This window comes from Pristiophorus japonicus, chromosome 11 (genome assembly GCF_044704955.1).
Source record: "Pristiophorus japonicus isolate sPriJap1 chromosome 11, sPriJap1.hap1, whole genome shotgun sequence".
Classification (NCBI taxonomy): domain Eukaryota; kingdom Metazoa; phylum Chordata; class Chondrichthyes; family Pristiophoridae; genus Pristiophorus; species Pristiophorus japonicus.
In genome coordinates, this window is record NC_091987.1 from 180,638,413 (window position 1) to 180,652,105 (window position 13,693).

Here is a 13,693-nt window from a genome sequence, read left to right on the forward strand (position 1 = left end):
GCGTCGGCATCGGATCGCGAGGGAAGGCTGATCACGGGGAGGGGGTTGACCAATCACTGGGGGGGTGCGGGGGATTGAAGATCGGATCGCTGGGAGTCAGCCGAATGCGTGGTGGGGGGCTTAAGATCAGATCATGGGGGAGAGGGCTGAAGATCATGGGGGAGAGGGCTGAAGATCGTATCGAAGGAGGGCTGAAGCTTGGATCATGGTTGTGGGGGTGGGGGGTTGAAGATCGGATCGGAGTGTCGGCCGAATGCCGATTGGATAGTGGTTTACCGACCACAGGGGAGAGGGAGAGGCTGAAGTATGGATCGCAGGAAGGGAGAAAGATAGCAGCACTCTAGTTCCTCTTGGCCCACAAGCAATGCTGGAAAAGCACTTACCTACGTGTGACCACCCCCCCCCCCCCCTCGTGCTACTGTCAGCGTTTAATTTGCAGTAGTATTCAGGATTTACCTTGCACGTGTTGCTAGGATCAGCACAGAAAGGTGCAAAGACTGCTGACAGGGCGGGTGGGGGAGGGGGCGAGGGGAGAGAACAGAAAGTGCCTGGGGTTGTTGCAGTGTAAAAGGAAAAAGGTAGCTGGTAATATTTGCAATGGTTCGGACAGCCTGTCATATTTCATAATCGCTGGGCTTTCCACGGGGCTGTACGTTCGCAGAGTAATTAGAAAAGGTCAGAATTCATCATTATCTGCCAAATCAGCCAGAAAGCACTGTGAAGTCAATTAATTTTGCATCTGTATTTTTTATGACCCGTTCAATTTTTACATCCGACTGTAGGTCTTTATCAGGACAGATATACTGCAGCAGGGCAGTAAATGAGAATCTTTGCACAAATGAGCTGCAGTAATTGGCATATTTATTCATTGCCCCCTCCCCCCATGCCCTTGTACAGTGACTTAAACAACAAGCTCCTTCCTCTCTCTCGGGTTGTAGCTGTGGAGCTATGTTTAATCCCTGCTTTACTGTAGGGGGAATTTGATCCAAAGCTTCTTGCTCAGTCTCGCTTGCCTACTTTGTTTTGTGGGGATCGAATATGGGAGTTTTATTACCCGGAATGCACAGATATCAAATCTGGAGCCTGAGTCAGGTATTATCTCCGGACAGATTATGCTCTGCACAATTAACTCATTAAAATCCCACTGCACACCCAATAAAAAGTGGTTTGCTCATACCTGATCTTGTTTGTGTGATTTGCATCGGGCCCTGATAGCTCCACTGCCTTTACACGTTAAACATGTGAAGGTGTCAGCACACTCAGCTCTGAGTCAGAAGATCATGGGTTCAAATCCCACTCCAGAGACTTGATCGCAAAATCCCAACTGACTTCATTGCAGTACTGAGGGAGAGCTGCTGTGTCGAGATGCTGTCCTTCAGATGGGCCGTTAAACTGAGTTGTCTGCCCGCTCAAGACGATGTAAAGAATCCCATTACTTTGAAGAAGAGCAGGGGAGTTCTCCCCGATGTCCTGGCCATTATTAATCCCTCCACTAACATCACTAACTTATCGGGTCATTATCACATTGCTGTTTGTGGGAGCATGCTGTGCGCAAATTGCCTGCCGCATTTCCCTGCATTATAACAGTGACTACACTTCAACTGTACTTCATTGGCTGTAAATAGCTTTTTGACATCCTGAGGTCATGAAATATAAATGCAAATCTTTTCTTTTTTTATGGCTGCACTTGTCCAATGTCTTGAAGAAATAAGTTTTATTTGTATTAAGAAACCTAGGTGAAGGGTCAAGGCCCACAGTGCAGTACACCAGGGTGTAGTATTGTAATGATTATAGTACTGGATCCCACCTTGGGAAGTCGTGAATCAATAACTGTCATTTATGGGCTGGAACCCAACTGCTTGACGAGTGCCCTTCAGGGAAAGGAGCTGGTAACCCTACCCAGTCTGGCTTACATGTGGTTCCCAGACCCACACCACATTGCTGTCTCGGTGCCCTCTGATGGGGTCTGGGATGCTACTCGGTTGTCGTAACATTGGCAGGGAGCAGTTCAGAAAGTAGGTTCACCACCACCACCTCAGGGCAAGTGATGATGGGCAGTAAATGCAGACTTGCTAGTGTAACACCGATCTTGAGAACAACAAAAAAACCAACCCAGGTTAAGAAGAGCAAAAGAGAAGTTGGGGTTAATCAGATAGTAAGAATCAGGTGATGGTGAGCTTGAGTATTAAAAGCCTCTTGATTGTAGGAGGAAGGGGTGACTGAAATAGTTCAGTTTTGAGCTAGAATCAAAGGTGGTACAACGAGTCTTTTCAACGCTGAAAGAATCTGTAGAACCATGTAGGTAGTGCTTAGGAGGAAAGAAGAACATACGGAGGATAAACAGTAGCAATGATACAATAGAGACCAGAAAGATTCTTGACTAATGCCATATAATTGCTCCTATGATGCGTGTAATACTACAGTGCTAATTACAGTCCCTTTTTATATGATGTGTCCTGGAAATAACTAAGTTATGTTCGGGAGCACTGACTGGTTTTAAGGAGACAATAGGCTTCTGACACGATGTCAGGTGAGGAATGGGTGGGAATGTGTTTTATTTTACCATTCCTACCCCACAGTTCCAGCAACCTTCTGGTAACTCACCCAAGGTTATTCTTACCGCATCACCCTAGCTAGAGAATGTTGGCAGGAGATTTTACTGGAGGGGCACATCACAACATCAGAGTGTGTATGCACTCGCAGACAGACGCACGGGCGTACATGTGCACATGCGTACACCTACATGTTTACGTACACATACACGCACACTCTCTTCCAGTGGACAAAGATCAAGAGCAGGAACTGGCTGATTTTCTCCTCACTGAAATTATTTTTAGTGCGCTATCTGAAACCAGCTAACCAAAAATTAAAACTGGGACCGTCTTGGTCTGTATGACAAAAGGTGGTGCATGTTTGAGTTCTTGTAATCTGAGTAGGATGTTGTAATCTTGTACTGTGTGGTTGAATAAATGCCTCTCTTTGAATAATTTTGAGTGATCAATAGAACAAACGTTGCATTTTCTTCTGAGAGTTCTGGGAGTAAAGTTGTGTAGCATGGCTACTGAGCACAAGCAAGTGGCAGTGATGACATCCTATTGAGAATGCACCGCAGGCAGGTGAAGCAGTGATGTTCTCCACAATGTGGCTCCACACTTGGTGCAGGACCCTGTTTTGTGGGCCGGCTGTTGGAAATGTGCAGTGTGTGAAATGGGCTGTCCCCCCAATAAGAAGCAATGACTGAGCTGAAACTGACAAAACTGACAGCCTTTCTCTCTCCGTTGCAGATGGTAAAGGCCATTCAGGTTCTGCGGATCCACCTGCTGGAGCTGGAGAAGGTCAATGAGCTTTGCAAAGACTTCTGTAACCGCTATATCACGTGTCTCAAGACGAAGATGCACAGCGACAACCTCCTGCGGAACGACCTGGGAGGACCGTACTCCCCAACGGCCGTGTCACATACCCTCCCAGCGCAGGTAGGATTGCTGAACAAGTTCGCTCTGCAAGTAACGTGGGTGTTGGGAGAAGTTGGGCAGACTGTCAGGCCTCCATATGCTGCTCTCCTGTCAGACTGTTGGAGACCCAGCCTCCTGTGTATGTTGATTGAAAGCTCTCTTCATTTCCCAAATCAACCTGCAATATGCATTTAATGGACCAGAGGTACAGGGTTGTACTATAGAGGACTTTTCGATTTCACTCTCATAGGCAGTCCCTCAAAATGAGGATGACTTGCTTCCACGCCAAAAAAGGATGAATGCGCAGGTGTTTCAATGAAGGACCTAATATTCCAGATCTTGAACTACATATTGAAGGGTGGAAGATGCCTGTGCGCGGATTTTTTAAACGTGTGGTGGCCGTTGCACACCAGCCACCACACGGGCTTGACAGAGCTAGGTCTTGGTCCAGTGGCAAGGGTTAACCAAGACGACTGGAGACCAAGCTCTGCTGCACGGACCTAGTGCGCACACATATTGCATTGTGGGCTGGACCATGCTGCCCCTGGGCCCCTGACCCTGAATTCGCACCTCTTCCGGGCCCCGATCACATCCCTCCACAATCTCTCGCCGCTCCTTCGCCCCGACCTCGCCGCTCCTGCTGTACCTGACCAGCGACCTGGACCTTGATGACATCACTCTCCTGCTGCTCCCTGAAGTAGTATACTTTTTTAAAAAAAGGCTAAATATACTCTGCCGCAGTTTTAACTGGGGGCGTGATCGGTGCGTGCTCGGGGAACCTGGGTGAGCAACAAACTCACATACCGAGACCCCCGAGCCTCATTTAAATATTCAGGTTCGGAATTGCTGCCTGGCCAGCGGGTGGGAGCTGGAATTCGAGCTGCAGGAGGTCACCGCAAAGACCCTGGCAGTCAGGTGAGTGGTGAGAGGTTAGGGGTGGGGTGGTGGGGGAGGGGGGGGAAGTTGGATCAGATGTGACCACGATCAGGGGATGGGGAGATAACTTTGTGAGACCACTCCTGCTCCTTCCGGCCCAGCAAGGAAACAAAATTAAAAATGCTTTATCTCCCTAACCCTCTATCCAGCTCCCGCGGCTTTGATGTGGCGGTGAAGTCACCACTGCTCCCCTGCTCAGGCCTCGGGTTGAAATTGTATATTGGGCCCTGATTACAGCCCGCCTGGCATATTTAAAGAGGACCCCGCCATCTTGGGGCAGGGGTCCTTGCAAACTTCAATTTAAAATTGCAGTCCGTCATCTCAGGGCAGGAAAGGAGTGGTGGTCTCCTGCTCCATTTTAACTGCCCCCAAGCCTGGTTTCCAGCAGGTGGGCGAAGGAGTGGGAGGGAGGGAGAGTTAAAATCGAGGCCTCTGAGCCAGCCAGGAACGTTATGCGTGCTTGCAGCATGATGCAAATCATATGTCAAAATGTAACCACGCTGATTCAGCGAGCTGGAATTAGAAGCCAGGACTGAGGTCGGGGTTGGGGCAGCAGACGGAAGACCGAGGGGAAATATGGATCCCATGCATTGGCTTAACACAGTTGTTGGGTATTCATCACCGCAATTCGCACAGGAATGCAGGACGCACACACACACACACACACACACACACACATTTTATGTAGAAAAATCGTGGAATTTAACAGCACTGTGTGGGAGCACCTTCATCACAGGGACTGCAGCATTTCAAGAAGAAGGCTTCTGATGCTGGGCGTTGACCGCATTGCAGGAATATAAAAAAGGCATAATTTAATTGCAAAAGTATTGATCACTTTAGAATTATTTTTTAATGCGAGATATCAGATGAAGGGTCATGGTACATAGTGCTGGACAGGGCCAGTGCCCTCGTGACCGGGCCACCACCCGAGAGACCGGGCCACCTCCCGAGAGACTAAATAATTGACTCTATCTATAATTCACGTATAAATAACTAGTAATTTCTAATGTGATTTTTTGAGTTGTGTGTGTCATTGGCAATGCTGGCATGTATTGCCCATCCCGAGTTTCCCATCAGAAGGCGGCGCTGAGCCTTTTTCTGGAAATGCTGTAGTCCGTGTGATGAAGGTGCTTCCACAGTGTTGTTAAATTCCAGGACTTTTCTGCATAAACTATATGTGTGCGCCACAGAAACATAGCATCCTACATCTCCGTGTGAATTGTGGTGATGAATAACTGTGCTCAGGGTGTCCCAGCTGTGTCAAATCATTAATTTATTTTCGAAACATTTCCGATTTCAGTGTTGTGTTGTTTCTGACGCTGCAGATTAATGTGGCTCTGCAGAAGCAGTGCTCCTTGCAGCTTGAGGTGAGAGTGCAATAGTGAAGCAGTATAAAAGAGGAGAGCTCGACACTGAACTCTGTCACTTTGATTTAGTTTCTGATGACTTTAGAAATATTTCTCCGCAATAAGCTGATTCAGTTCGTAGCACTATTGGCGCTGAGTCAGAAGGTTTGATTTCCACTCTACACCAGGAATTGAACACGTAACCTGGGCTGACACTCCAATACAACACTGAGGCAGTGCAAAATTGCAGTTCAGGTTGACTTTAAAAATCCTGTGGCGTTACTGGCAGAAGAGCAGGGACTCCTTGGGGCAGAAATTGCGTATTTCCCCTTTTGGAGGCAGTAACCTTTGCAAGGCGGGACATTCTGTGCCCAGCGCGGAAGTCCTGCCCAGAAGCGAAATTTGGGTTATCGCCCCTGAGAGGAAGTGGAGCGCAATGTCAGGAGCAGCTCATCAGCGCCAAGCGTGCGCAACTCGGAGCGCTACATCGCCTCTCGACGTAGCCCTGACATGATTCAAGGGCCCTCCCCTTCTGTTACGGGGCGGGCTTGCTGTGAGCTCTGCAGAGTTTTCAGAGGCCTATACTAGGCCACCGGGGATGCAGTGTGCTGTGGCCGCAGCCTGCCACTGAAACAAAGTGCCAGACTGCATGATCGGGGCACGGACCGAGCATGGGCTGGTAAGTCGGAAGAAAAATCAAAATAACGCTGCACACCTCCTTTAAATTTGGCCCCGCGAGTGGTGCGCGGCCCGGTTCGCGACCCGTGAGGCTGCCTTTGCCATCCATGGCGACTTCACGAGATGCTGGCCATATTTCTGCCGCGGGGCGAAAATAGAGTGTTGCGCAGGCCGATTACATCATCGGCGGAGGTGCAGCGGCCCGGTTTTGCACATCCGCTAACTCCCGCGCAATTTCACGGGAGCCAGTAGTGTCCCCCCCCCACCCCGGGCGAGAAATGGTTTGCGCCCCATTAGCGCCCCCGCTCCTCCCCCCCCATCCCCGGAGGCGCTAACGGCAGTCGCAAATTATGAGAATTTCTCCCCCCCGCCCTTGTATCTTGGCCAATACCACCAACAAAAACAGATTAGCTGCTTACTCATCTTATTGCTGGTTGCATGTGCAAGGCTGTTCCGATAAAGCAGCAGTCACTACACTTCAAAGTAATCACTGTTTGGGAAGGACCGTGAGGCAATTTGAAGAGCTATGAGAACATGTTATGTAAAGGCCGATGTATCTGTTTTGCTTCCTTCCTTCCTTCCTGCACCATGACAACAGGATTTCAATATTACAGTTTCAATAATTGTGTTTATGAATAATAGCTTGCGTTTTGCAATATTGGGGATTAGGATCTGACCGGTTTATTTTGCCGATTTATTTTTGCATCATTGACGAGGTGTGTGCAGGTTTACAGCATCTCTCCCACCTGGCACCCTCTCGGGGCACTGTGCCCACATCTATTGGTGATGCACCATGTCCCTGAAAATTGGCTTAAAGCAGCGAGGAATATTAAAGGCATTAACACTGAGGGGCTTTTTAACCACAGATGTAATGAAATCAATCCTGGCAGCGATTCTGTGATGAACATTTTAATTAAATGCCAGCCACTCAGCGTCAGTACTGCAGCCTTGTGGCTACTTGGGAAGTTAAACACAGCAGAGCACTCGGGGTCAAGCCACACGGCTCCAACTGTTTGAGGATCCTTAAAGCATATCGTGTCCCAAGTTCTTTTTTTTATGAGAAGAATTAATTCACTCAATTGATAAAATGTACTGCCTAATATTCCACTGAGCTAGGTAGACAATGCTATTATTACAAATGACTCCACGCCCCAGACATGGAAAGTAAGACAGGGTTTCTGATCCTGGTCGTTATTCATAGTGCTGGTAAAATGTTTGTGGCCAGGGGAGAACAGGTTGGGGCTCGGCCGTGATGTCCCCCATGATTAAAAAGCCCTGCCAACTCCCACTTTCTGGACCCGCACATGGAGACTGGCCTCTTAGGCAGGGGACCATCTATTGACCCACCCATACCTTACACCCCAACATGTTTCCTTCAGAAGAGAAGGGTGTCATTCATCGATGGAGGAAGAAAATCGTTCTGGGAGTACTAAGGTGCACAGGGTCGGGTGCGGTCGGAGGAAGGGGAGGGGTCTGGATATCACGGGGCCCTGAGTGATGGTGAGGTACTTCCCCCAGGCACAGAGGAAGAGTCAGCGCAGTGAGACCCTCCCTCAAAGAACACCAAAGCACCATCTGACATCCGTAGGGACTGGCAAGGGGTGGTGTAGGGTAACCAAACCGAGACGAGAGAATGGTTGAAATGAGGGGATAAAAGAAATATATCTTTTTAAATACTTTGTGTTCCCTGACTCCAGTTCATAATCCCGTTTCCCAGGTAGTGTAGGTGTTCTGTGGCTGAAACCACAGGCGAATTTTGAAGGTTTGACGAATGTTTAGTGCTCGGAGGGTTTTATTGGCGAAAGTTGATGTGTGCAGGTGAGTTGAACCTAATGGTGTCGGTGAGATGCTGTCTCACTCAGGGCCTGTCACCTGTGGTTGGAACTTAATTTAATGGTCGGCGTTGCCGAATTAAGACAAGTTTCTTTTGCCAGTGTAATCCTTGAATGTTGGTGTTCACTTTCCAAGTATATTGTCTCCCTTTTCCCGGCCTACACCGCGGTGCTCCAGCTGAACCTCTGACCGGCAAGCAACTCCCAGACATCAGCAATCCTACTCTGAAACTGGGCCGTGAGGAAGGGCACAGAGTAATGTTGAGTTCAGAATAACTCCACAAGATTATATTGTAAGCTCAAACAGTTGTGACCTTGGTCTCTTTAATGTGACTCCAGAGTGAGGAAGCAGCATGGTAGATTACCTTTTATACCTGCTTGCCCAGGGTGCACAGGTCTCCCACAGGTGTGCCCCCTGGTGGCAAGTCTTACACATTGGTGAGATTTACATATATAACATCACTTCCCCCCCCCCCCAACCCAAAGTCTTATGTACAAGTTATTTACAAGTTGTGGCGATCTGGCGCTCTGCGTTCCTGGGTCGATCACCTGAGTTGTAGTCCTGGCATGGGTGAGTTGGTCTGATCGTGTGGCTGGTCTGATCGGACTGTCGGGCATGGTGGGTTCATCCTCGTGGTTAGCAGCCAGGTCGATTGTGTTAGTGGGTCGCTGGGGGCCAGGTGTTCCAGTTTATCTGTAGTTCGCAGTTTGGTCTGGTCCAAATACTTTCTGCATTTGCCCATTACATGGTTTCACAACAAGCACTCCATTTTCATCACAAACACTCCATTCCCCTCTTTGGTTAATACAGTGCTAGCAGCCCATCTGGGGCCATGATCATGGTCTACATCATTTATTCTGATATCGCGTGGGGGAACCGTGCGATCTTGGTACATTCTCTGCTGATAGCAAACGGAAGGCTCGGCTCCGAGTGATTCTGTCCGGTGACTGTTTAGCACCCGGGATAGCCTGTAGGGAGTCTATCGTGACATGTGTGATGCTTGGCTTTATGATTTGGGCTGCCCGCTCCGGACTATTGTCGCTGACCCTAAGGTCTGGCAAGCCAAGGATGGCCAATATGGCCTTGAGACTTTCAGTAGTGGGATGAGGCCGCATGGTCCCTGTGGATCCTAGGCCATGGTACGGGGGCCCCGGACCATCGACTGTGTGTAGCTTCCCTGCCTTTCTTTGCAACGTTGCCGGGTGATGGGATGAGCATTTCGTCTTTGCGACAGATAAGCTGCAACATCCCGTCCAGCGGTTCGCCATTAGCAGGCGGTAACGTGGGATCCTGGTTGGTCCAGGTCCTAAACTGGGGAACCGTTACGGTTGACCCCTCACTTTCTAGCACTTCCATAACAACGAGCAGGTCGGTGGGCTGCGCCGTTTCCACCCCGGTAGCCAACTGAGGGCATCAACGCCATTCTCAATGCCTGGCCCGTGACGGATCATGTTACAGTGCACAGACAGTGTTAGACATATTCGAAACAAAGCATCGATAATAGTGCCTTTGCTCTCCAAAAACTGAGAGATTGGCAGCTTGTCTGACTCGAGCAAATATTGGGACACTCTTTGGTACGTCTCTTTTGTCCCGTGAACGCAGGCTACTGCCTTGGTTAACTTATTGGATGCATGTGCAACTGGTTGGGGCTCGCCCACTACTTTGGCTTGCTGTACAACACGCCCGACCCCCATGTCACTTGCTACAAATACTTTGTTAGATACATAGACAACTGGTTGGGGTTCACCCGCTACTTTGGCTTGCTGTACAACATGCCCGACCCGTGTGATAACACATCATTTGCTATAAGTACTTTGTCAGATATATATACGACCGGTTGGGTTCGCCCGCTACTTTGGCTTGTTGTAAGGTACCCCCGATCCCATATGATAATACATCATTAGCCGCAAAAGGGCGCTCACATGGGTTACACAGTGCAAACAACTTATAGGAACGTAGTGAGTTCCTGGCCTTCTCAGCGGGCGTCCCTTTACTCTTTCCCCAAACCCAGTCGTCTTCCTTGCTGAGCAACACATGTTTTATTGCGGCGACATCCCGTGATCTGGACGCACTCTCGTTCCGTGATCTGGACGCACTTTCGTCCTGTGATCTGGATGCACTCTCGTCCCGTGGTCTGGGTGCTCTTTCATTCCGTGGTCTGGGCACACTCTCGTCCGTGTCCGTGATGCCGACTGCCGCGATCTTCCTCCCCAGGAATTTTTCCTCTGGCGTCAGGAAGATGCATTTGGATCGTTTCGGCCGGAGTCCCACTCTGCATGGTCGACCTGGAGCCTCTTCCATCGTCGCGAAGCGGTCGTCGGTTTTGGGTGGTGGGTACCGCGCCTGTACCGCTGCTCGGTTAATCTTCACCTCCTCGTGGCCTGTGCTTCGGGGATCTGCAAATGGATCTGCACTTCGATGCCTGGTTCAGCTGAAGGTGGGGGCTTACTCAGCCTTTGAGCAAGGGAGACGTCGTTTGCTGGAGAAGGTACACAGAGGTCTTCCCAGTTCCATCGAATCTTTCCCATCCACCTTCTACCAAGCAGCGTTGGCCCATTACCTGAAACAATCCACAGTGGTAAATCGTGCACTGCACCCTTATGTCTGCACTACCAATAACTGGTATCAGTTCCTTGGTGTAGGTGCACAGCTTTGCCTGAATCTGGATCAGCTTGGGTCGTTGTGTTCTGTCGCCCAACAGCCTCTCGAATGCCTTCTGGCTCATTACTGATTGACTCGCCCCTTTGTCCAGTTCCATGGAGACTGGCGTGCCATTGAGTTTAACTTTTAACGTTATCGGAGGGCTTTTGGGGGTGAAGGTGTGTATCCCATATACTTTCTCTTCATCCTAGGTTGAGTTGCCTCTCCTGCTCATTCAGCATGATCCTCGCTGGATCAGTCGTCCTCTCCTGACTCTGCCACGTGGTGAGTCGCAGGTCGTTTGCACATTTGCTGGAGGTGCCCCATTGTTCCACAGCCTTTGCATACATAGTGCCTGAGTCGACATTGATGGGCTCTATGACTGCCCCCGTAGTGCCAACATGGTAATGGATGCACATTCACACCCCACGGCGGACTCTGGGTCACCCTAGATCTGGCCTCTGCGGTCGTGTAGGCCCTGCCAGGTACAGTTTTGCCTGCTGAAAGCATTATTTTATGAACAGTACTTGCCGGTGAGCTTCAATGCTATGAAGATACCTGTTTTGTGTTGTCGCTCATGGATATGAAAGCCTGGGCTATCGTGATGGCCTTGCTCAGATCTAGGGATTCGGCAGACAGCAGTTTGCGAAGAATGACCTCGTGGCCGATTCCAAGCACGAAAAAGTTCCGCAACATTTCCCCCAAAGCTCCGGCAAATTAACACTGTCGCACAAGGCGTCTTAGGTCGGCAACAGAGCTCGCCAAGTTCTGACCCTCGGAGCGATGGTGCGTGTAAAAGCGATACCTGGCCATTAAGATGCTCTCCTTCGGCTTGAGGTGTTCCCGAACCAGCGTGCACAGCTCTGGTGCCAACAGATTTTTGAGGAGGCCATATATCGAGAACCCACATATGGTGAGGAGAATCGCTCTGCGCTTGACCGCCGTCTCAGCCTTGTCCAGTTCGTTGGCCACGAAGTACTGGTCGAGACGCTCAATGAAGGCTTCCCAATCATCACCCTCAACAACTCTCTCAAGAATACCAACGGCAGCCATTACCGCGTGAAAGTTCGTGATCTGTTACTCGTCGCCAATTATTGAGTTCAGAATAACTCCACAAGAGTAAGCTCAAACTGTTGTGACCTTGGTCTCTTTAATGTGACTCCAGAGTGAGGGAGCAGCATGGTAGATTACTTTTTATACCTGCTTGCCCAGGGTGTACAGGTGACCCTTAGTGTCCCACAGGTGGCAAGTCTTACATATTGGTGAGGTTTACATACATACATAACAGGTAACAACGTTCTCTGGTTACTCCGCACCTCCCTACGTGGAAGCATGTGGCCTGTGCATTGTGTTTGCCTCTGGTAGCATGTGTGTGCATTAGTGAGTCAGTGTGTCAGGAATTGTGCAACATCCTGGCACACTTCTCTGTCCACTATTGCTTTTGAACCAGTTTACTTTTGCACCACTATTTTCTATTTCTGGGGATACGAGGTACCAATCATTTCCACTGCAGTGCTGTTCGGCCATTTGACTATGTGGGGTATCACAGCCAAGCCTCGCCTGGAATACCGATATGTGCACCCACCGAGTTTCTGGATATTGAGCAAAAGAGGCAATCCTGGCTGAATTGAATTTCCCAACTGAATATTGAGGCCAATTTCAGTGCCCCTACTGTCACCCCTGGCTAAGATCAGGTAATTCAGCACAGGCCAGCACTTTTATTTAGTATTTCATTACAGTGTAACCTGCCACGGGCCAGCTGTGGCTCAGTGGTATCACTGTCACCTCTGAATCAGAAGGTTGCGTGTGCAACCATGAGCCATGAGCACAAAATCTAGACTGACACTCCAATGCTGCGCTGTCGGGGGAGCGTTGTGCTGTTCGGGGGGGGGAGGGGGGCTGGCGCCGCGCTGTCGAGGGGGGGGTGTGCTGCGCTGTTGGGGTGGGGGCGCCGCGCTGTCGGGGGTGGAGGGATGGTGGGGGCGCCGCGCTATCAGGATGCTGCCTTTAGGATGAGACGTTAAACCGAGGCCCCAAGTGCTCTGGATGTAAAAGATCCCATGGCACTTTTACGAAAAAGAACAGAGGAGTTCTGCCAATATTTATCCCTCGACGAACATAACTAAAACGGATTATCTGGTCATTATCCCATTGCTGTTGTGGGACCTTGCACTGTGCTTATTGGCTGCCGTGTTTCTTACGTTATAACAGTGACCTCCTTAAAAAAAAGTACTTCATTGGCTATAAAGCACTTTGGGACATCCTGTAGTTGTGAAAGGCGTTGTATAAATGTGAACTCTTTTATTCTTTCTCTGCCTGAGCAGTAGTGGGAAACTGAAGGGAGAGGTCTGATTGAGGGATACTCAATCATTGCTTTGGCAATCGCACTTGAGCCTGGTATGGTATGGTATGGATGGCTGGTATGGTATGGTATGGTTAGTGTGCGAATGTGGAGTTCTTGTGAGGTTGGGACTGGACTGCACTGTAGAGGGAGTTTTATCCCATATCTACCCTGCGGTATATTTGACATGGTATTAACCCCGCTGCATCAGATAGCCTGTACCCGTATCGACCCAGGAAAGTTTGATTAAACTGACTATCTTGTCTCCATCATCAGTTTTCCTCAAAATGGATGCTAGGAGGAGCTTGCAATGTTTTTATTGTGTGCCTCTGTGGGGGCGAAATTATTGAATATTTTAATGTGCAACAGTAGCAGTGTAGAATTTACAGATCTATTTAAAAAAAAAAACACTGACAGTTTGGCTATTCTCAGTGAAGTGATGAGACAGGCACATCTTGAATGGGATG

General features: G+C 49.4%; 1 protein-coding gene across 10 annotated transcripts in view; it reads left to right on the forward strand.

Moving 5' to 3' along the window:
• The window catches only part of pknox2 (pbx/knotted 1 homeobox 2), a 479,643-nt gene that overhangs the window by 357,185 nt on the left and 108,765 nt on the right, over positions 1 to 13,693 (forward strand). For all 10 annotated transcript variants that reach the window (XM_070894335.1, XM_070894337.1, XM_070894339.1 and 7 more), the window contains one exon: positions 3,285 to 3,473. In XM_070894335.1, the coding sequence (XP_070750436.1) occupies positions 3,285 to 3,473 (189 nt within the window). The remainder of the gene's footprint in view (positions 1 to 3,284; positions 3,474 to 13,693) is intronic.